The following is a 20,502-nucleotide window of genomic DNA, read 5'->3' as shown; positions in this document are numbered from 1 at the left end:
GTAGAGAGAGAATTACCCAAGGTTGAGTAACCGTTAATTTTCGAACTAACACCGTTCCGCGTCGTGTTGAAATCGGCTAATTTGCATTAGTTCGAGTTTCGATTTTGAATTAATTTTGGGTTTGGGTTGAAATCGACTAGAGGTAATAGTTTGGGTTGGAAAAACCCGCCTGCAAATAGTTGAGGTTGAAAAAGGCCGTTTTCCCAATATCAATACTATGCACATGTTTCTTGTTTTCTAAAAACAATTATAGTATTAAATGCTTTTGTTGACCATTTTGTTAAAAATGAAATAATATTAATTTTTTCTCTACATGAATTTTATATATTTATATAATATATAATATTCATAGAATGAGTATATTCTGTTTCCCAATTTCTAAATTATCAAATAAATTACATGAGTATATAACCTATTATTAAGGCCACTTGATTTTTTTGGTACTTCAAATTTTAAATAAATATTTCTAACTTATTATTTTTATATTTTTTGTTCTTACAATTTGATTAAATCTTTATATTATTAAAAGAGAAAATTTATTGTATTTTAATATTTTATAAATATGAGAATATCATAAATGTGATTTTTCTCAAAATTTATTAATGTGTTTTATATAATAAAATGTTGATGACTTCGAAAGTTTCAAATCTTTAGAGTTAGAGTTGCACTTAACTTATATATGAATCTCATACTAATTAGAGTTGCACTTAATTTATATATTAGACTATTATTTTCTAATCTTGCCATGTGTGATGTTTGTTTGTTTCCCATACATAGACTATAGATTTAAATAATAAAGAAAAATCTGACGAAGTAACTACTCTTTCTAAATGCACATAATCGTTCACGGGGCTCATATATAGAAAAATTCTCAAATTACATGATCTAGTATCCACTTTCTTTTGTCGGAGATATAGAATGGAGTAGATACTCTTTTTGGCAGGATAATTGGAATATTACATGATGACTTTTGGAATTCACAAGTGCAGTCCACACTGTTGTCGAGTAGCTGCATATAAAGAACATATGGTCCCTTGTTTCTATGTGATTTTGACATAAGACACAAGTGGACATTGAACATGTATTCCAGCTGAGAAGACGATTCCTCTTTAAAAAGTCGATTTTTCATCGCAAGGCGCTAATATAAAAGGAGTATTTTGGTGTCGCATGAGTGAACCATACTCCCTTGTATCACACAACTTTGTTCGATGTTGTCCGAATGTGGTTCCAAGTGTCTTTCGTTGAGAAAGAACTTTCTAAGAATCCCCCTTACCTACCTCGCCACTGTTGTTCAAGTGCATTCTCTATTAAGTTCAAATTTTCGACCAGTGTCTTCTTCTTCTCCGAGATCTTCATGCCTCGGGGAAGGATTCCTTCCAGTCCCCAAATCTATGACGCCTCTAGGACTAGTCATGTGCATTAGCATTAGGCATCCGAGTGTAGACCAGTTATCATACCAGAATGAGATGAAGGCCCCATTCCTTGCTTCACTCTTGCAAACGTTTTTGCCACTTCCCTATATTCGCCATATCCACGACCCCGAACTCGTATTTTCCTGAATAGACCAGAAGGATTCTCTCTTCAGCAAATAAGTTGTAACCAACTTTACCCACAGTGAAGAGCCATGAGAGACTACTCTCCATATCAGTTTCAGACAAGATACATCATTCGCTGGCTCTCATGAAGAGGGAGCATTGTTCCAATGTAGACCAAGAAGATTGAAGTAACAAAATTCATCGATCACCATAACACAAGAATGAATCACCGGAAGACGAAAAGAAGCTTCGCATAAAAGAGATTGTATTAATTCATATAAAAAAAAATTGGTACAAGAAAATAACAAATAGTGATTATTCGATTTTGCGTACTTCTATATACAAACAACGCCTATGGAATTGTAAAAAGAAAACAACAGAACTTAAAATCTCACAGCTTGTGGCTCCTCTGCTTCTCCAGCTTTCAAAAAAGCTGAAACATTAAACATAATTAGCTTCTCTATCTTTCTCATTGTTTTGCATCTATGGATTCTTAGTTTACTTACCTCTCTTCTTAACCTTGTTCCTAAAACCTCTCTTCCTGCTGAATGCAGTTTCCTGAATATTCATATACCATATTACAAGAATGAATCATCAGAAGGAATATGCTAATGTTCATGAGAAAATAATATTGCGGATTCTAGTACGGAAGATAAAACAGAATTGAGATCATGGGAGTTTCATAGAATTTATACCACTGGCTGGCCCATCTTCACTGCTTCACGGATTGCTTCTACTAAATCACGGTTAGCCTCGGTGTATAGACTGGTCACTGTTCCATATTGCCCAGCTCTAGCTGTTCGGCCTATCCTGTGAAGGAAATCCACTGCAGAACTAGCAAAATCCGCCTGCAATCACCTCCGAGAATGTTCACTATGGTTTTAGAAAGCCGAGCACTTTGAAGAGGGTGTTTGTTGAAATTAGAAAAGAAACCTGAATAACGTGTGAGACATTAGGAACATCAACTCCCCGGGCAGCGGCATCGGTGCAAACAAAGACACCGCCGGTTTCTCTGAAATCAGCTAATATATTAGCACGTTCGTCTAGCTTGTGGTTCTTGTGATAACGATAACACTGAATACTAGCTTTCTCCAATATATCAGCCACTGCTTCAACAGCTTCGACCGTGTTTGCAAACACCATTGTCCTCTCTGTGTTGGTGTTGTTATTGTTTTTTACAGCCTCTATAAGAGCATCAACCTGTGAGTCTACTGTGACTTCAACCCATTTTTGCTTTAGTCTGCAACATAGCAAAGACAAGAACAAAATCTGAGTTTAAGTGGCTTACAAAACAAAATTCTACTTAATTGATCAAGAAAATCAGATTCCCAATGTTATGAACATCAAAGCAATGGCTTCCAACCAAGAGCTTATAATCATTTTCTATTCCCAGTTAGCCCTCTATATATTCAAAGGGGTGAGTGATGCGCAGTACTTCAACGAAGATAAAAGAGAGAAGGTTTCACCTCGGACTGTTTCGGTGAAGAAAGTTTCCACTAACCCAAATAGCATCTTGAAACATATGTTTCAAAATTCCTCCGGCAGTCTTCTTCCCGTTAACTGGAAGTGTGGCTGCAATGAAGATATACTGCTTACTGCGGCTATAGATCTTTCTCACTCTCCTCCAGCCCTTTTTGGTGTCTGACCCAGCTTCAGCTTCAACACTAGGCATATGTGCTGTATCATCAATATGTTCCTCTTCCTCTTCCTCTTCCTCGGAAATAGATCCATCATCGAATTCAGCATCATCCTCATTTTCTAGATCAATTTGGGGTACAGAGGCATCAATCTCCATTGTTTTGCCAATTGTGGATGTAGCCAAACGAGACACTTGTTTCTCATCGAAACGCAGCATATTTATCAGACGAATAATCTGATTCTGGAAGCTTCCGCACAGAAGCATATCAGCTTCATCAAAGACCTGCAAGTGATCCAAACATTCAAAAGGAAATCTACAATTCCAAAATTGCTCAGATAACAAAACTACACAACTCTAAGCAAGAAAACCATACCACATATTTGACTGATCGCAGAAATTCCAGACGTCTATTTCTTTTTGGCTCAATATTATTCAGAAGAGCGGCAGGTGTCGAGACAATTATATCAGGCAGTCTATCTGGCCAACCCTGCAGCAAATACAACTTTCATATTCAGCTATATTCAAAACACTTACAAAGGAACACAGCTCTTCTGAATAGGTATTAGGTATTACCTGGGCTCCGCAAACAGCTTCTACTCTAAGAAGTGGATTACCATCTTCACCAAGAAGACCATTAACCATCCTAACCACTTGTTCACACAACATCACATTTGGACACAGGATAAGAGACAGATTCTTAAGCGGAAACGGCCTTTCCTCTCCATTCGTATACTCGGAATCAAGAGCGGTGTTCGTTAATCGATCAATTATTGGAGCAAGATATCCATGTGTTTTACCACTACCGGTTTCTGCTGCAACAATCACATCTTTCCCAGACAATATAGACGGTATACAAACAGCCTAACAAGTAAAAAACAGTAGAGAATCAGATTCACAATCAAACAAGTGATTTTCTTTGAACTTAGTAGTAAAAAAGGTTCCTTTTTTTTCCTTCCACTACATAAAAACAGGAACTTTAACTTATCATTTGACAATCAACAAATGCTTCTCTAAGTTCTAACTTTGATTTCACTAAATTTGAAAACTTACCTGAGTAAGAGATGGTCTATCGAACCCAGAATCTCGAAGAGCTATAGAGACGTTATCTGATAACCCAAGAGACTTCCAAGAAACGGTATTGTCAGCAAAAAACGTATCATTACCCTTTTTCTCTACTTCTGCTTCAGTAGTAGACGCAAACCCACGAACCCATTTCGCGTCAGATCGATTGAGAGAGTTTAAACGGAAAGAAACAGATGAACAATAAGCGAGAGCGAACGAGACCTTGAACCTCTGAGATAAGAGCTTCGACGGCGCTGAAGATGAGACTCCACACAAATGAAGCACAGAGACAGAGCGTGAGAGAATCATCGGATTCCACAAATCAAAGTTTCATAAAGAAAAAGAAAAAAGCAATCAGATTTTATCACGGCGGATAAGATTGGAGAAAACCTAATCCAAATGAGGTTTTAGGGTTTAAGCAAAATGAGATTTCAGACAAGAAAGAAGAAACCTCTGTTTTCAGTCTCTTCATTAGCTCACTCAGGAAGAAAACGACGACGTATTAGCCTATTAGGCAATTAGTTTGCTGAGGAAGGAAACGACGACGTATAGGCTTTGTTAAGTGACTTGAGTCGTTTCTTTGTCCCACATCGTCTTAAGTTAAGATAACTTGTGTTGTTTATATATCATCAGAGATCATCATTGGTCACGACCTTACTTGAACAGGATCTGTTCTATAGGCTCGTACCTCTGTTTCCTTGATTTCTAAGGAGACAGGCCCTTAAACCTGGTTGATGAATCAAAGCCGTGTGACCTGAGTGTGATTGACGGCGGATCGTCTCTTCGGAGCCCCTCTGCTGTAGAGGATCGCTACCTGGTTAGGTCTTCTTCCTATCTGGGGTGGTCCCACGGTTGTCTGACAGGCTATCTTTTTTTTTTGACACAGTTTTTTTCCGTAAGTGTGTTCCGATTCTGGTATAGAGCTAGATTCTTAGGCAATTAGTTCGTTGAGTAAGGAAACGACGACATATTGTTATTAGGCTTTGTTTAGTGACTTTTTAATTAACTTGTTTTCTTTGTCCCACACCGACTAAAGTAGAGATAAGTTGTGTTGTTTATATATTGGTAGAGATCACAAGTGGGCACGACCTTACTTGAACAGGATTTGTTCTATAGGCTTGTACCTCTGTATCCTTGGTTTATAAGGAGACAGGACCTAAAACCTGGTTGATGAATCATATGACCGTGCAATCTTAGTGTGATTGACGGGGTTAGAGGTTCTTTAGGGTCTCTGTGATCTTAGATCTAAGTCTGATTGACGTAAGTCTGATCGACGAATCGAGCAAGTTTAGAATCTCTTCGCTGTCGATGGTCGCCACCCGGTTAGGTCTTCCTCTCCGGGGTGGGTCGCGCGGTTGTCTGACAGGTTAACTTTTTTTAGTCACCTCAAATATCTTTGGTTTCTCCTAAATTTTTAGAGTATTAATGCTTCTGATTCGTTTTGTGCAGTGTGATCCTTTTTCAATGACATCAGTTTAGGTTGACTATGTCATGTATCCTTTGAAATTACTGAAAATTTTGAGGACTCTTGGTACTTGTGTGTTCTTATAAACATTTAACTAAAGCTAGACAAAGGAGAGAGTTACGAAAGACAGACAGTTTTTAAGCACATAGTATGAAGACCAATTTGCTTTGAACCTTGACAAAGCCAAAAAGTGTCAAAAGAATGTAATAAGCGATTTGGTTTAGTGAAGGTACTATGGTTGGCTGTTGGCACCACTAATGGCTGGTAAACGAGCTTTCTCGGGGTTTCTTGTTAGCCAGAGAAAGGAACAAGATTAATGCTTTAATTGATTCTAATGTTGTATTTTCTTGCAAAGACACACAAGTTAACAATTTGGATTGGTACTGATTAGTTATTACCACACCTTCTAGCAAAGAAAGTTTTATTGATCTTTGAGTCAATTAGTTCAATTTAAACACAACTCTAATGTATAGAAATCAAAATGATTCCACAATGTTGTTGTATGATATCAAAATTTCTTCCCTTGAGCCAAGTTTACTCGAATCGCCCGACCCTCAAGCTCAAATCCGTCAAGCGATTCAAGCGCGGTCTCCATTTCCGCTTTGGAAGAGTAACACACAAAGCCATAACCCCGTGATCTTCCGGTATCTCCATCATACACAACTCTAGCTCCAACCACATCTCCACACTCTCTAAACGCTTCAGCTAATGACTCGGAAGTAACAGTCCACGACAAGTTACCAACAAACAGCTTATGCTCTGTTTCTGGATACAGAGGTTCTTTATTAGGCTTTGGTTTGTCAGCAAAGTTCACTTTCAAAGCCCGACCAAGATACTCCTGATAAATACCAATCAAACAAACATCAACCAAAATGTGTTTTTGCCCTTTTTGTGTGTTTTCTAATAAAGCTGCAAGAGACTCACAGTTCCATCGAGGTTATCGATGATGATGTTGCAATCTTCGACATTGCTCATGGTTACGAAGGCGAATCCACGACTCTGCCCTGTGTCTCTGTTGTAAAGAACCTCAACGAGCTCAGGGTTAGCGAAATCTTGAATGATTTGAGCCAGAGTTGCACTGTCAACATTGTAAGGCAAGTTACCAAAGTAGAGCTTAGTGTTAATGGCTGCAGGAGGATCAAGATCAACAGTAGTATCCTCCTCCTCCTTCTCTTCCTCTTCTAATTTGACGTTGATGGTCTCTGGCAAGACTCTGAAACGTCGTGAGCCGCTGCGTGAGGAGATCAAGAAAGGTTTTAGAGGTGAAAAGTTGAATTTAAGAAGTGTTTGGTTAGATGATTTGCTGCAGCCATGAAGAAGGTTTGGTTGATGATTGAGTTTGAAGCACGAGAGTGGTACTGTTGAAGCTGCCATTTCTCTCTGGACAGAGAGACAGAGAGATTGGCCTAAGACACAGACGATTCTGCCCACAAAAAGATTTCGGATAAGGCCAAAAGAGTGATTGGCCTATCGGCGGCTATCGCAATCTTTAGAATCAAGTGTTTCTGTGACTTGATAGGGGGTTTATTCCGGTTTGGTTATTTCGGTTTGGTCTGGATTTCTTTGGTTTCTGGTTTCAGAAAATATTTCAGAATAAATTGAGATTGGTAGTTGAAAAATAAAATAAAAAATACATTGGTATTGAGATTCCTACGTCATAAGTAGAAAGAAATAAAAATCAAATATTTTCTTAGAGTCTAAAAACCATTGGCTGGATTCGGTTGAATTTCTTTTGAGCTTTTTTATTTCAAGGAAATCTAAAATTGTTCGGTTCATAAAATATCGGTTCAATTTTCGGTTTGGTATGGGTTTGATGCAAATGTCCATCATTGTTGGTTTTACTTAGCTTTTCTTTGTTATATTAGCCAAAAAAAAAGAATTTATATATATACAAAAAATGTTAATCAGTTTGATTTTTTCATTCAAAGAAATACAAATTTCGAGAAAGTCTACTTTCTCTGTATGATAAGAAAATAACTCAATGATCTCTAATAAATTTGGTTATTTTCTTAAATAACCTTCCCATAAATGCATGAAAGGATGTGTACCTACCAATGATCAATCCAACTCAATGCAATTCTTACAACCATTTATACCTCACATACATCTAAATCAAATGTTTTAGTTCAAAAAAAAAAAAAAAAAAAAACATCTAAATCAAATGTTTATGGACTCATTTAACTAGTGTTTTTTGAATTCATTCCAAGAATTTGTGTAAACCATAAATGGCTCAAGACATAATAAATTGTAAACACAAACAAAAACATATGTTTTTTACAATCTTTTTTTTCCATTGATTGCTTCACATGGAGAACATATATACATTTACAGGACAAAAAAAGGGACTTAGTTCTTAATCTCTGCAGAGTTTTTTTTTTACATCTTAATCTATAAAATTTTCATCTCCTATGTAAATAATAACCAGAAATGAACACAAGAGAAGAGTTTATTCAATAATGTTTATCTCTCTTTCTTCTTCAGATTCCATCTTCTGATTGATCTTACACAGAGACTATGTTTCTTGTCCCTCACGCTAAAAACCAAACATCAACTCGTAGCTTCAGAGATGCTCTGCAATGATGGCCTCCATGTTTTTGATCTCGATGAAGCCGAATTCGTTAACACTGAACGTTGCTTCTCATCTTTCGTTTCCTATGCAAAAAAAAAAAAAAACACAAACCCATTAATTTTCTTTTATTTTTATATAAATTGTTACATAAAAGCTTACTTTAAACCAACCCCATATCTAATTACTTTAACAAATCGAGTAAAACTTGATTCTTTAAGCGAAAACAATATCTTAAATTCTAAGTATAGATTCCGTACCAGATTCTGATTCTTGTCGGATTCTTCATCAATCTTCTTCTCCGGCGACGGCTTCTTCTTCTCCTTACTCGTTTCACTTTGGTGTTTCTTTGTTTTCGCATACTTCTTGGCTCTTAAAACCTTCATAACCTCTGAAAACAAATCAAACACTCATTTAATCAGAAACCCATTATATGAACACAAACAAAAAAAAAATACAAAAAAAGAAAGAGTTATAAAAATACAAAAACAAACCTTGTGAAGTTATGAGACGATAAGCATGACCAAGTACAAGACTCTCCGTTGGTCGGAGAAGTTTCACGCGCGTGAACCTCACAACCCTTCTCTCAGTCTTATCATCCGTCGTCGTCGTCGTCGTCGGAATATTCTTCTCTGGCAAAGGAATAATAAGAGAAACGTAGTGACCAGGATACATACGCATGACTTCACTAACGGATATAGGACCGTAATATCTATCGATCTTGCCGTCAGGATGTTGTAGAACCAACGCCGCCGCATCAACCGCTTGACAATTTCCCATCTCTTACACACACAAAAAAATCTCTGTTCTTCAAAAAAATGTTATGATTAAAGAAAAAAAAAACAGAGAGTAGAATGAGAGAGTTGTGTGAAAGAAAGAGGAAGAGAGAAGAGAAGAGTCTCTTTCGGGACAGCGTGAAGAGTTAGGTCCACCACACTGGCTTTGCTTATAAAACATGTGAAACCCCAAAAAAATGTTATTATTTTAATTTTGGTTACTTTATGATGTTTTGTGATTATTTAATTGGACTGTCATTTTGGGAGTTAATTAATGATAAGAATAATATTGTTATTAAAGATTTGTAACCATATTGTTGCAGATTTGACTGTGGTTGCCTGAGACATCTCTGACGTTTACTTTATTTAATTTTGGTTATTTTTGGAGTTTAGAATTTAATGGAATAGAGTAATAGGATGGTCGGAAAAATTAAATAGTTGATTTGAACGGGTGGGTGCCGGCACCGGGGATCAGGGACCGATGATTTTGACATTGTTTTTGTTCTTACTGTTTAAAATAATTTAAGTTGTTGCATTTATTTTTCTTACTCGTTTTAGATCATGTGATAAGCCAATAAACCATAGTTTTTTAGCAGTTAATTATCGTATGTTGTAGCGTTTGACTTTTATTTAGGACTTGATTATACTACTCCCTCCGTTTCATAATATAAGTCGTTTTAGGTAAAAGCACGATGATTAAGAAGATCTATTTTTAAAAATTTAACCAATCATAAAAGAGACTACGTAATATAAATAATCATAAAATATTAAAGTAGTATATAATTTGCATTGAAACTCGAAAACGAGTAAAACAAAATTTTTTATCTAAAACGCCTTATATTATGAAATGGAATGAATACTACTATTCTACTACAAAGAATAACTTACCGTTCCAAAGTTACTAAGTTTCTTTTTGTGTGATCAAACAAAAAAACCAGTTACATAAATTGCACTTTCTAAACAAAATGTAAGGGGTCTTCTTCTTTTTTTTTTGAGAAATTGTTAATAATGCCCTGTTTCACACACCCTTTTTTAACATTGCTCCTTTTTGCTTGCCATTTTTAAAAATACCCCTTAATTAATTCAAATATGACCAAACTACCCTTGCTTTCATAACCTAAGATCTGCACGGTTCTCTCAACCATTCTCTCTCTTTCTCTCATTTCGATCGGCGACGATTTTCCGATCTCGATTCCGTTATCTCGATTCCATATCAAATCGGCGTCTCCTTTCGATTTCGCTTTCTATCGGTGGTAAAATCTCGTTGTTCGTTTTCGATTTGATCTGTTCGATTTCGATCGGCGTTAACATCTTTTTGTTCGATTTTGATTTCTCAGCGTCTCCGTCTCCGTCTGTGTTTTATTTCGATCTGTCCTACATCGATTCCAGGTTAGATTCCTCACTATATTTTAGAAGCTTTTTTGAAAGGTTTGTCTTTTGGAAGTTAGATTCTGTGGTTTGATTCTGTGGTTTAGATTCTGTGTTTCTGTGAAAGTTTGGTCTTCTTGAAGCTTTTTTTATCTCATTATTGAATATTGACTGATAACGCTTGATTTGACTGCTTGATTTTGAACTGTAGATTTTACAACATTTTTAAAGGTTCGTTCTTAACTTGTAAATGCTTCTTAATGCTTGATTTAGGGTATATCCTCTCTGATTTATTCCATTTCTTGATTTTATAATCGTTAACTGTGGAGTTTACAACATTTTTTAAAGGTTCGTTATTAATGCTGAATTATTCATTTGCTGTAATTTACAACCGTTTTAAAAAGGTTTTAAATGCTGAATTATTCCTTTTCTGTATTTTACAACCGTTTTAAATGTTTTACATTCTTGATATGGTTTTTATGCTTGGTTTTTACGCAGATGTCTAACAATGACTCATTGGATGTGCTTAACCTACCGCCCCGTATATATAATCCCGGGTTTGAACCAAACATTGGAGCTGTTGTTATTCAACATTTCGAAACGCATTTGGTCAAAAAAGTTGAGCTCGCACTAGGGGAGGAACAGTTTAATCTAATTAAAGCCTCTTTCCTTGGTCCTATTATTGAACTAGCAAAAAGAAGTGGAGTTAATTTTTCGGGGAAGATTTTCCACTTCTTGATGCAGCGAAGGTTGCTTTTAAAGGAGAAGAATCTCTGGTTCACATTTGACTCCCAGCCAATGCGATTCTCAGAGAGAGAATTCTTGCTTACCACAGGTATATCTAAATTAGTTTTGTTTTGTAAGTTTTTAATCAATTTACAATGTGTTTTAAAAGTTTTACAATGTATTTAAAAACATTTAACAATGTGTTTTACAAGTTTTTATAAAACTCTAATATCAAGATGATTCCCCACTCAAGAACAAGAAAAAAGTAAATACACTAAAAAAGTAAACATAAGTTCCTTTCTTATTGTAGTTATCTTTTTAAACCAGTATGTTATTTTGTAAAACAGTGATAACGAATGTGTTTATGGAACAGTTTATTAGATGAAGAATATTGTTAACTATTGCAATTTATATCCAGCTTGTTTCAAAGTGTTATAAAGGGTTTTACAAGGGTTTTTATAGGTTAATACGTTTTTACAAGATTTTTATAAGGGTTTTACAAGAGGTTTTAAAGTGTTTTATAGGTTTTTACAAGGGTTTTTGTAGGTTAAAAGGTTTTTACAAGAGTTTTTATAGGTTAATACAAGTGTTTTATAAGGGTTTTACAAGGCTTTAAAAGATTTATGATGTTATTTCTATAAGAAGGTTTTAAGGTTTTTACAATGGTTTTTAAAGTTTTTTACAAGGCTTTTTGTAGGTTAAAAGGTTTTTACAAGAGTTTTATAAGGTTTTACAAGGTTTTTTAAAAGGTTTTTACAAGAGTTTTTATAGGTTAATACAAGTGTTTTATAAGGGTTTTACAAGGCTTAAAAAGATTTATGATGTTATTTCTATAAGGAGGTTTTAAGGATTTTACAATGGTTTTTAAAGTTTTTTAAAGGGTTTTATAAGGGTTTTACAAGGGTTTTTATAGGTTAATACGTTTTTACAAGGGTTTTATGATGGTTTTAAAAGAGGTTAAAAAGTGTTTTTAAAGTGTTTTACAAGGCTTTTTGTAGGTTAAAAGGTTTTTACAAGAGTTTTATAAGGTTTTACAAGGTTTTTTAAAGTGTTTAAAGGGTGTTTTACAAGGGTTTTAAAAAGATTTTATATAGATCTTACAAGTGTAACAACTTTTTGAAAACGTAGTAACACCTTTCTCCAAGAATAAACGTAAAAAAGGTTTTATAACAAGTTATGAAAGTTTTTCAATAATATTTTTTAAAAAAGTCACAAAATACTTAATATGTTATGTAATAAAATAAAGTAAAAACTATATTGGAGCCACACAACTACTTTTGTTGTGTCCATTTTGACCACACCGACGACATTTGTAATTTGTTGCAGATTTTCCATACTCCCATCCACTAGGTATTCTCTTTTTCTTAGGCCTGCCACTAGGAACACGAGAAGATGGTGGTCGACAAACAAAAGCAGCAACATCGGCTGGAACCTCCCATTGTGTCCTATCACCAACGGGATATATACTCTCTGAATATGCTAGCGTCCAACTGTCAAACAAAGATGTAATTTTTAAAAATTGTAAGAGTTTTCAAAGGTTTGCAAGACAATCAGAAGGTTTTTTTAGGTCTTACAAGGTTTTTAGAGGTTGAACAAGTTTTTACAAGACATGATAAGGGTTTCACAATGTTTTTATAATATTTTACAAGGTTTTTTGATGATTTTGATAAGAAATTGATTTACAAGGTTTTTAATGGTTATAAAAAATTTTAAAATACAGTTTTATAACTTGTTTTATATAGTAACATACCTGTAAAGTTAGAATATGACATACCTTTTGTTGGAGTATAAGGTATCAACATAATCATATTCGTTAAGATTAATATGTTTTGCAGCCGCTATTGCATGAGCACACGGGATTTTCGTGATATTGAACACACAACACGTGCAGTCTCTTGTTTCCAAATTCACAACATGAACCAACGTACCTCCTTTCACTTCAAACACGTGTTGATTCACTTGTGACACTTCAAGCCAGCGTGCAGTAGAATCATACAGTGTCTTTACTTGCTTCATCACATTCACAGTAACTGAATGCCTATTACGAGTACCCTTCTCATGTCGTTCATTGAACCATCTGGTAAGAGTAGACCTAATTGTATCAAACAAACAGACAATTGGATACTCACGGCTTTCTTTCAACAGAGAATTCAAAGACTCAGCTAAGTTTGATGTCATAATGTTGTATCGATTGGCAGGTGCACAAGCACGTGACCATTTTTTGACATCCAAATCCCACAGATACTGTGCCATCTTGTTGTCAGCAAGAGACAGTTCATGGAACAACTGTTCAAAATCAAACCTTGTGTAAGCATAAGCTGCATCTTTCATAACTGGAATAAGCGTTGAGGATGACTTAAACCCAGTCTCAAGGTTTTTCTCCAAATGAAAAATGCAGATCCCATGATGAGCAAGTGGATAATTAACAATAAGAGCATTGGCAATTGATGATGCACGATCTGACACAAAAACTAAATCAGGTTCATCCGGGATAATTTTCTTCAAACACTTCATAAACCAGTCCCACGAAGCATCATTTTCTGAATCAACTACGCCAAATGCAATAGGATACAAATGAAAGTCACCATCTTGTGCTGAGGCACCAAGCAAAGTCCCTTTAAAATTTGATTTCAAATGAGCACCGTCAATACAAATCACTTTTCTCATCAACTTAAACCCTCTAATTGACGGACCAAAGGCAAGAAATGCGTACTTAAATTTGTTGTCAGGATCGACCTCAATGAAGGTTGCAGAACCAGGATTCTTCTCATTTACCATGTACATCCACATTGGCAAGAACTCATAACCATCTTCAGGTGTACCCCTAGCAACATCGATTGCATGATCTTTAGCTCTCCACGCTTTTGAATAAGAAACTCCAATCCCATTGTCGTGTCTGAATTTTTCTATCAGTTGTTTAGGTTTAAGCGCAAGCTTCTCTCCACGAAAATGATTACTTACCATTTCTCCTAATGTCCTAGCAGTTGCTTGGCGATGATTAACCTTCCTTAGCGAAGAATCACAACAGTGCTCACTAACATACTTTTTAATAATAAAACTATCTGATGCCTTAACCCTAGTTGCACGTAACCTCCAACTACATTTTTCATCAATGCAACGAAGAGTATACCGTGTTGAGTCTGATTTCTTAGTCCGGAACTCGAAGTTATTCTCCATTGCAAATAACTGCATCTGCCTTCCCATTTCCTTTTTGTCCTTGAACAACTTTCCACAATACAAAGTATTTGAAGATGCAGAAATAGTAGAACCACCTACAGGAGCTGAACCTTCAGATATATTAGAGAAGGATTCCGTTTCAGTTCTAACCCTCTCCGGGATGGTTGAGTCAAATCCCATCTGCAAAAGCAAAAAAAATTTGGATTTGAATTGTTTTACAAGGTATTTTAAAAGGATTTACAAGTTATTTTAAAAGGTGTACTAAAAAGGGTTTTTAAAAGGGTTTTACAAGGTTTTTTAAAAAGATTTTTTACTGATTTTCAAAGAATTTGTAAGGGAATTGAAAATACCTCATTCATGACATGACATGCAGGAGCTGAAACAAAAGTTATAGGAGCAGGGTTTGCAGAATACATTTGTACCTGTAATATAATTTTTGCAAATTTACAAGTTATTTTGAATCTTCGTTAACTTATTTACAAGCTATTTTAATGATTTCTTTACTAATTTACAAGGTTTCTTTACTGTTTTACCTCATTCATGACTTGATATGTAGAATAAGGATCTGTATTGCTCTCACTACTAATTGAGATGTTGTTTGTCCCCATCATTGGATTACTGCTTGTTTTCCCCTGTAAAGATAATTAAAACTGTTTACAAATTTGTTAAACCAGTTTACAAAATTGAATGTTGGTAAAATACCTTCTCAACAGTTACACATAGCTGAATACCGCCTCTGAATTCCGCAAGCTTTTTCATAAATGCTTGCACTTGCCTATCATTTCTAATATACATAGGAGGCATGTCTTTTGTAGAGGGTAATGAATAACTGAGTTTCACTATATTAATACCGACATCAATTCCAAAATCTTCTATAACAACAGCACACAAATCAGTGAAACACGTATCCTCATTGATAAAAGTAAGAGACCCTCCTCTTTCAACATCAAATTTAAAATCCCAACAATTGTTATTTTTCAGTTTCCAAACACCAGATATGCAATTCAACTCAATCATTACGACCTGATAAAAAAGATAATGTATTATAATGTTAAACATATGTATCTTTATGATAGTTCACAAGGTATTTATAAAGTTCTTCATGGTTTTACAATATTTTTTAAAGGTTTACAATCTTCACAAAAAACACGGTAAATCAAAATTATTTCACTAATAGTGTACAATAGTTACTGAAGAACATAAATACAGTGAGAAGATGAAGAAGAAATTTTTACAATGGTTTTAGAAAGTTTTTAAAGGTAACACGAATTATAATTTTCAAGCAAGACAAATTCGAGAAAATAGATAAACACAGAATCGAAGCTCTTAATTAATCAATTCAGATTAGAAGACGAAATCGATGAACTTTTGGATCTAAACGGTTCAGATTTCAGAAGCGATTCGAACCTAATTGATGCAGATTGGGATGAGTCACAGATTTTTGATTACAGAATCGATTGATCCTCGTCGATTGAACTCGATTGAACTCGATTGAACTCGATTGAACTCGACGGATCTAAGATGAAGATATCGACGGATCTAAGATCTCATCACCTTTTGTTCGTCGGCTGTGAAGGTGACGAGAGACGCAGAGATTTTTGTTCGTCGTTCCCCAGTTTTCTCTTCTTCATTAAGGGTAAAATAGTCAATTTCAGGGAAGCTATTAGGGAGGGGGTATTTTTGAAAATGGGTATTAAAAAGGGGGCATTTTTGTGAGTCCCCCTTTTTTTTTTGTGAAATAAGGTGTCTTATTTTGTTTAAATTATAATTTTATATATTTGTAACGTTTCGATAAAATATAAGTTTAAAACGGCACCTGTTCAAACTCATATTTTTCTCGAGTTGTTTTTCACTTGTAACGTTCCACTTTTTGGACGATAGGTAACTATTACTCCCTCTGCTTTATTATATAAGATGTTTTAGAGATTTTTTTGTTTTATTATATAGGATTTTTACAACTTTCTATGTAAATTTTAAATATATTTAATATTTTATGATTATTTGTATTTTATTTTATATCATTGGTTTGAGTTTTTTTTTTAAAATTAAATATTAAATATAGTTTTTAAAAGAAAAAAAATCTTAAAATATGTATTTTTAACAAAATCAACCTCGGAGTATTTTTTCGATATTTTCTGAAATGTAACGTTCGTTTATCTTCGTCCAACTACCCATAATTCGGTATAAATGTCATATATGATATATTTGAAAATTGATGTTAAAGATAGCTACTAATTTCTTTGTGTGTGTTTTTTTTTTGTTCACTCGTATTTTTTTTTTTTGACATTTTCGGATCGATAAGGCTCGATCCATAGTCAATTCTTACTATGCGGAGTAACGCGACTTACTGGAGTCGAACTCCGGTGGAAAAGGCGGAGTCAAGTGGACTTAACCACTTGACTAAAGTCACTTGTATAGAACATTTGATAGTACATTATTTTTGCAAGCCTAATTAACACACTTGCCTTGATTAGTCATACAAAATGAGATTTATTCTGCATATTTTCAAATTCGACCGAATATAACATTTAATGCACGTTGAACTTGGACCATGGACAAAACGATATGGTATATAGATTTAGACGAATATAAGAAAATTCAGAGATAGCTGAAGATAGCCTAACTAATAGATCCAAAAAATCAATTTTGGCACCACTCATGACGAATTAAAAAAAAAAAAAAATATATTCTTTAGAAATTGGAGACAATATAAACAAAAATATAGATAGATAAATAGCTCAAAAATAAGATAAATAAAAACAGAAATTGTGAATTGGGTGGACAAGGGACACTGCAACTTCTTATCTCCTTTTTTCTCACTTTCACGGACTTAAATGCTTTCTCTTGACATTTTATTTTTGTTTTTATTTACTTTTGCATGATTCATTCGGTTAGTACCGGTTTGGTCTGTCCGGTTCATGTCGCAGATTCGTTCAGGGCTAAGAATGGGTCGTCCCGTTAGTGTTCTTGAATAGTAAATGTACCCATTCCTTCACCAAAGAATCCATATGGGAAGTGCTTCCATCTGAAATGGACAATTGTTACTACCATATCTACTTTTGGTATAGTTAGATTATCCACAATGCAAGAAAGTTTTTTTTGACCCCTATAGTTCATTAGTTATCTTTTGTTTAGTGACTAAATATACGTTCAACCACAAAATGATTGTTATTTATCTCTTTTTTGGTCCTAAAATATCTGTTTTATTACATCATTATCTTCTTTTATCCTTTAAAACTATCGTTATCTTTTCCAGGGGAAAAAATATCTAAAAAATACCACTTTAATGATGACTACGTATGGAAGAGATATGCTAGGACTTAGGGTTTGATTATAAGACGAACTAAAGTGGGATTTCTAAGAATGATTAGATATCAGATTATTATCAGTGGAAGAATATTGAGAAATCTATAAAGTACATAGCCTTCCGTCTCAATTGACTCAAATATATATATATATATATATATATATATATATATAGGGTTGTTATGGTACTTTTCTTAAAGTAAAATTTAGATTTAAAATTTAAAGACATGCGTGATAAAGGTTTCAGAAAACCATGGAAACCAAACGAGGTTTAAAATTCCAAAAGAAATATGTAATTGTTATAAATAATTACTTTATTTTATGGTAAATAGAAATAATGAATAAGAGAGAAATTTTATATCCGCAGAAGAAACATATACCGAATAATAAAAAGACGAGAGAAAGAGAGAGATTTCTTATAACTTTTTATTATTGAAGTATAAATTGTGATTATACAACGAACGAATTCGATCGTTTATATAGACGTAAAAAAATAAATTACTATGCGTGCACAATGACGGTGGACTCCACATAAATTAATAAACAACGAAATGTTTTATCCATGTGTTTTGCGTTCGCCGCATCTTTTAACATTTACAACAGTAACCAATATATAGACAAATCCAAGAGGTACCGGTGAAAACATAACTTCAACTCGACAAGTAATAGTCAAGTAATGTTCTAGTATATATTAATTAGCTAGTTATTACATGTCTCTAATAGTAATTATAAGGCTCATTTAAGGATTATCACAAATGGAGATGTGCCTTTAGTCAAGTGGTTAAGTCCATTTGATTCCGCCTTTCCCACTGGAGTTCGACTCCAGTAAGTCGCGTTACCCCGCGTAGTAGGAATTGACTATAGATCGGCCTTGTCGATCCAAAGATGTCAAAAAAAAAAAAAAGGATTATCACAAATGTATTACAAACAAAACTAAAAAACTACAATATTTTACTTTATTTTATGTGATTTCAAACTTTTCATATGTAATTAGAAAAACCTAACCTAGTGAATCTAAGTTTCTCTAATATATGTGATACGTCATGTAAATTGCAGTGGCTAATAAGATTCATATGGTAGTTTTAGGCCGTGTTTTTTTTTAGAATCGCACAACTCTCACCGGCGACTGTTATAAAAAGCAAATATATATTGTAATTATTTATAATTTAAAGGGTATATACGCAAATTTTGAAAATTCTTAATTAAAAATTGGATTTTTGGGTTAGATCCGTCATCTACTCCGTGAAATTCTGTAAAGCTCTGTCCATGATTTTTATACAAACGACAATAGTAGCTTGAAAATAAAGTATAGGTAGTGTCACCACTAATTCCGACAACTCCGAAATCATCAGAAAAGAGTTGCGCGACAGAAAATGAAGAAAAGAGGAAAAGGAGATTAAAGAGGGATGAATGTTGTTTATTGATCGCAGTCGTTATCGCTGCGATTTTGCCCCGAACAGGGCCTTACATTTCGAACAACCGGTTAATCAACCATCACCGGCTAAGTAAATGTTATAATGTAATACATGAAGATACATGAGACCATCGTTCAATATTTTATGTTACTTTACACATTTATTCGAATTTTGTTTTTTAAGGATCACAGTAATTACCAAACGATATACAGTAAGTATGGACCCATTTTGCTACATTTTCGAAGTTATTGCCAATAACTTATTGGTCCGTCTAAAATTAAGAATATGCAAATATATACTCACATGACCTAATCAATTCCTCTAATAAATAGAACCGAAGATTCGAATATCCTAAGGAAACATCCATGATAAAGTAACAACATAATCGTATTGTTAGATAAAATTAATAAAGTAATTACCTGACTCATGATGATCATTGTGTCCTTCAAAATTATATTTAAAATTGCAAAATATAATATCCAAAAAGAGTTCTCCTTCGTGGATACATCCTTACGTACGTCCCTACCTAATATTTTCACTATTCATTGATTTTGTACAAACTTTTTTTTGTTGTAAAACAAATAATAATAGCTAAAGTTAAAATCCAGATTTGCATATATACGGAGACCTAATCACGTTGACGTTTGTACGGCGACCAACACGCAAAAGAAAAAAGAAACTATTTTGGATCTCAAATTATGTCCTTTGGTTCTTCATCAACCCAACATCACAAATTATAATAATCTTTTTACTTTCGTTAAACACAAACAAAACCAGCCTATTCCTCCAGAGCAACTTGGACATGTTGGTGAAATATCTTTTTTTTTTGGTGAAATATCTTGAGTTGATTAAATAATATAAACAAATTTAAGTATAATTAAAATCCCGAGTATTTAGCATATAATTTTAGTTTAAGACTTAAATTGTTGACATGTGTGAACACATGATCTGATACAACGGTCAGAGAGAGTGTGTGTGTGCCATGTGAAGGTGTTGGAAGGTCTTTCGTGTCTCAACGTATTAAATGTCTTTGACAATTGAAACTTCATTTTCAAGTTTGTTCTCTACATCGATATAACTGCAAATCCCAATCCATAACCATATACTACTATTCCTCATAGTTTGATGTTTGTGGAATTTTTTCTTGTTCCACAAGGAACAAAGTTTGATGTTTTGTAATTGTAACCAATAAGAAGAAGAGAAAAGTGAAACTAAAATTACTAAACAAACAAACAAATAATTAAATAATATAAAATTTTACTTTTTCTTAATTTATGTGCAAAATCCAAAACATCAAACTTAAGGGAACAGAGGGAGTATTAATTAAGTTTTTTAATTAACTTATTTAAACAACTATCAAACTTGTAACATTTTAAACCGGCAGCATTTTTTTTTTTTTATAATCTTTTTTGGTTTTCCTTTCGTTTGTTTACAATGTAGCTGTGAAAAAATTAATCCTACTCAGTA

General features: G+C 34.0%; 3 protein-coding genes and 1 long non-coding RNA gene across 5 annotated transcripts; 1 reads left to right on the top strand and 3 right to left on the bottom strand.

The window, feature by feature from the left end:
• Positions 1-1,780: 1,780 nt before the first annotated feature.
• Positions 1,781-4,713, bottom strand: LOC9322709 (DEAD-box ATP-dependent RNA helicase 22). The gene is made up of 8 exons (XM_021034509.1): positions 4,225-4,713; positions 3,748-4,035; positions 3,548-3,661; positions 3,002-3,456; positions 2,469-2,775; positions 2,231-2,383; positions 2,042-2,093; positions 1,781-1,968 (listed from the first exon to the last, which is right to left on the bottom strand). The coding sequence occupies exons 1-8, from the start codon at positions 4,543-4,545 to the stop codon at positions 1,919-1,921; spliced, it is 1,740 nt and encodes a 579-aa protein (XP_020890168.1). The 5' UTR covers positions 4,546-4,713; the 3' UTR covers positions 1,781-1,918.
• A 417-nt stretch (positions 4,714-5,130) lies between these two features.
• LOC110230756 lies at positions 5,131-6,098 on the top strand. The gene is made up of 2 exons (XR_002333922.1): positions 5,131-5,602; positions 5,686-6,098. It is a non-coding gene; the product is annotated as an uncharacterized LOC110230756 (long non-coding RNA).
• Positions 6,099-6,105: 7 nt separating this feature from the next.
• Positions 6,106-7,313, bottom strand: LOC9322707 (28 kDa ribonucleoprotein, chloroplastic). Of its 2 annotated transcripts, none has more exons than XM_021034510.1 (2): positions 6,626-7,313; positions 6,106-6,539 (listed from the first exon to the last, which is right to left on the bottom strand). In XM_021034510.1, the coding sequence occupies exons 1-2, from the start codon at positions 7,073-7,075 to the stop codon at positions 6,210-6,212; spliced, it is 780 nt and encodes a 259-aa protein (XP_020890169.1). In that variant the 5' UTR covers positions 7,076-7,313; the 3' UTR covers positions 6,106-6,209. The 2 variants fall into 2 exon arrangements, with proteins under 2 accessions (XP_020890169.1, XP_020890170.1); XM_021034511.1 differs by having other exon boundaries at positions 6,236-6,344; positions 6,885-7,238.
• A 656-nt stretch (positions 7,314-7,969) lies between these two features.
• On the bottom strand, positions 7,970-9,228 carry LOC9324220. Its single transcript, XM_002886594.2, has 3 exons — positions 8,762-9,228; positions 8,528-8,658; positions 7,970-8,353 (listed from the first exon to the last, which is right to left on the bottom strand). The coding sequence occupies exons 1-3, from the start codon at positions 9,045-9,047 to the stop codon at positions 8,249-8,251; spliced, it is 522 nt and encodes a 173-aa protein (XP_002886640.1). The 5' UTR covers positions 9,048-9,228; the 3' UTR covers positions 7,970-8,248.
• Between the last annotated feature and the right edge of the window lie 11,274 nt (positions 9,229-20,502).

This window comes from Arabidopsis lyrata (assembly GCF_000004255.2).
Source record: "Arabidopsis lyrata subsp. lyrata unplaced genomic scaffold ARALYscaffold_2, whole genome shotgun sequence".
Taxonomy (NCBI): domain Eukaryota; kingdom Viridiplantae; phylum Streptophyta; class Magnoliopsida; order Brassicales; family Brassicaceae; genus Arabidopsis; species Arabidopsis lyrata.
This window is presented reverse-complemented; position numbering and strand designations above follow the sequence as displayed.